This window comes from Austrofundulus limnaeus, unplaced genomic scaffold (assembly GCF_001266775.1).
Source record: "Austrofundulus limnaeus strain Quisiro unplaced genomic scaffold, Austrofundulus_limnaeus-1.0 Scaffold5, whole genome shotgun sequence".
In the NCBI taxonomy this organism is placed as follows: Eukaryota; Metazoa; Chordata; class Actinopteri; order Cyprinodontiformes; family Rivulidae; genus Austrofundulus; species Austrofundulus limnaeus.
The window spans coordinates 2,003,111-2,004,888 of record NW_013952407.1 but is presented as its reverse complement, the minus strand read 5'-3'; the positions used below and the strand labels follow the sequence as shown (position 1 = coordinate 2,004,888).

General features: G+C 41.8%; 1 protein-coding gene across 2 annotated transcripts in view; it reads left to right on the top strand.

Annotated features, from left to right (window-relative positions):
• The window catches only part of dennd2b (DENN domain containing 2B), a 56,777-nt gene that overhangs the window by 38,230 nt on the left and 16,769 nt on the right, over window positions 1–1,778 (top strand). For both annotated transcript variants that reach the window (XM_014026680.1, XM_014026687.1), the window contains exons 13-14: window positions 402–542; window positions 651–799. In XM_014026680.1, coding sequence (XP_013882134.1) covers window positions 402–542; window positions 651–799 — 290 coding nt within the window. The remainder of the gene's footprint in view (window positions 1–401; window positions 543–650; window positions 800–1,778) is intronic.

Genomic DNA, 1,778 nt, shown 5'->3' with positions numbered 1-1,778 from the left:
CGCTGTATATATCAGTTATGTCACATTTTTAAAGAGCCACTGCAGAGGGACCAAAGAGCCACATGTGGCCCCCGAGCCGCAGGTTGCAGACCCCTGGTTTAGATGAAGTTATGTAGGACAGAAAGGAAGAGGAGGAACCATATGACCTTGGAACTGAATTATTTTCCCTATCAGTTTTCCAGACTGGAGGCAGCTTGGATCAAATCTGGCARGCTGGGTGGAATTTTCCAATAAATTAGGCAGGGAAACAGATTTATTATCTGTTTTTTAAGACAGAAAATAAATACGAAGCTCCAGACAGCTGAGAGTGCTGCGTGTCAGCATGTTCCCATCAATCCTAGTCGGTAAAATCCGTCTGTTGATATGATGTAATAGGCWGAGCTCTTTCCTCTCGTGTTCAGATCCTGGACGAGGTGGAACGACGGAGAGGCATCTCAGCAGCGCTGGTTTATCCCTTCATGAGGAGCTTGATGGAGTCTCCGTTTCCTGCTCCGGGGAAGATTATCAAAGTGAAAACCTTCCTGCCTGGTGCAGGAAATGAGGTCAGAGCTGCTTTTATCGATGTGACCGTTACATAATGCTGCAACATAACAGGAGACYTGTTTGGAGAATTAGCTTACTACGATTTATCTGTTTCTGTGCTGCTTCAGGTCATCGAGCTGAGGCGGCCCACAGACTCCAGACTGGAGCACGTGGACTTTGACAGTTTGTTCAAATGCCTGAGTGTACGACAAGTGATACGTGTCTTTGCCTCGCTGCTACTGGAGCGCCGAGTCATCTTTGTAGCTGACAAACTGAGGTAAGATGTAGCAACAATTGTGGCAAAGAATTGGCGATTTCACCAATTTGTTCTTTTGTTACTTACATTATAATAATATAGAGTAGTTCTTCCTCTCCTRCCCCAATTATTTGTAAGATTTTCACTGTTGAACAATTCTGCTGAAACCTAAACAGAGCTACATTGTTGTAATACATTTAGAAATTGGTTTGTWATTGTCTTCAGAACCAAGAAATTCCAATTATTGGTTGGTGGAACCAGTTGCTTCCATCCTTCAGCATCATTGTGCTTTTACAGATGTTCCTTATTTTGAATGATCTCAGGCTCAAAGATCGGTTCTGTTTGTGTGRTGTTTTTTCACTCAATCACATGTGTTTCTGTTCTCCAATTTTTTCCTAAGCCAATGCAATGTTGATGTGAAGAAATCCTGATATGTTTTGCAATTTTTAGTTGAGAAGCAGTAATGCGAATTTGTTGGACCATCAAGTTTTGCATGGTGGGGTCGCAGTTAGCCTCGGGGGATGTAGATCCTGGTTTGGATCGTAGAGTTTGCATGTCCTCTGTACATGTGTGGCCTTTCTCAAGAAATCACAGATTCCTCCAAACTGGAGATTTTAAGTTGATCATCAGTGTGAGTGTGAGTACACGTTTGTCTGTACTGGATGTCATTAATTAAATGGTGTCATTAATCAGTGGGTGACCTGTTTAGTTTGTACCCCACTTCTTGCCTGTTGATTGCTGAAGTACAACCCCAATTCCAATGAAGTTGGAACGTTGTGTAAAACTTAAATAAAAACAGAATACAATGATTTGCAAAGACAAGATATTTAATGTTCAAACAAAAGACGGTATTGTGTTTTGCAAAAACTCATTCATTTTGAATTTGATACCAGCAACATTTTCCAAAAAAGCTGGGACAGGAGCTGCAAAAGACTGGTTGAGGAATGATCAAAACACACACACACACACACACACACACACACACACACACACACACACA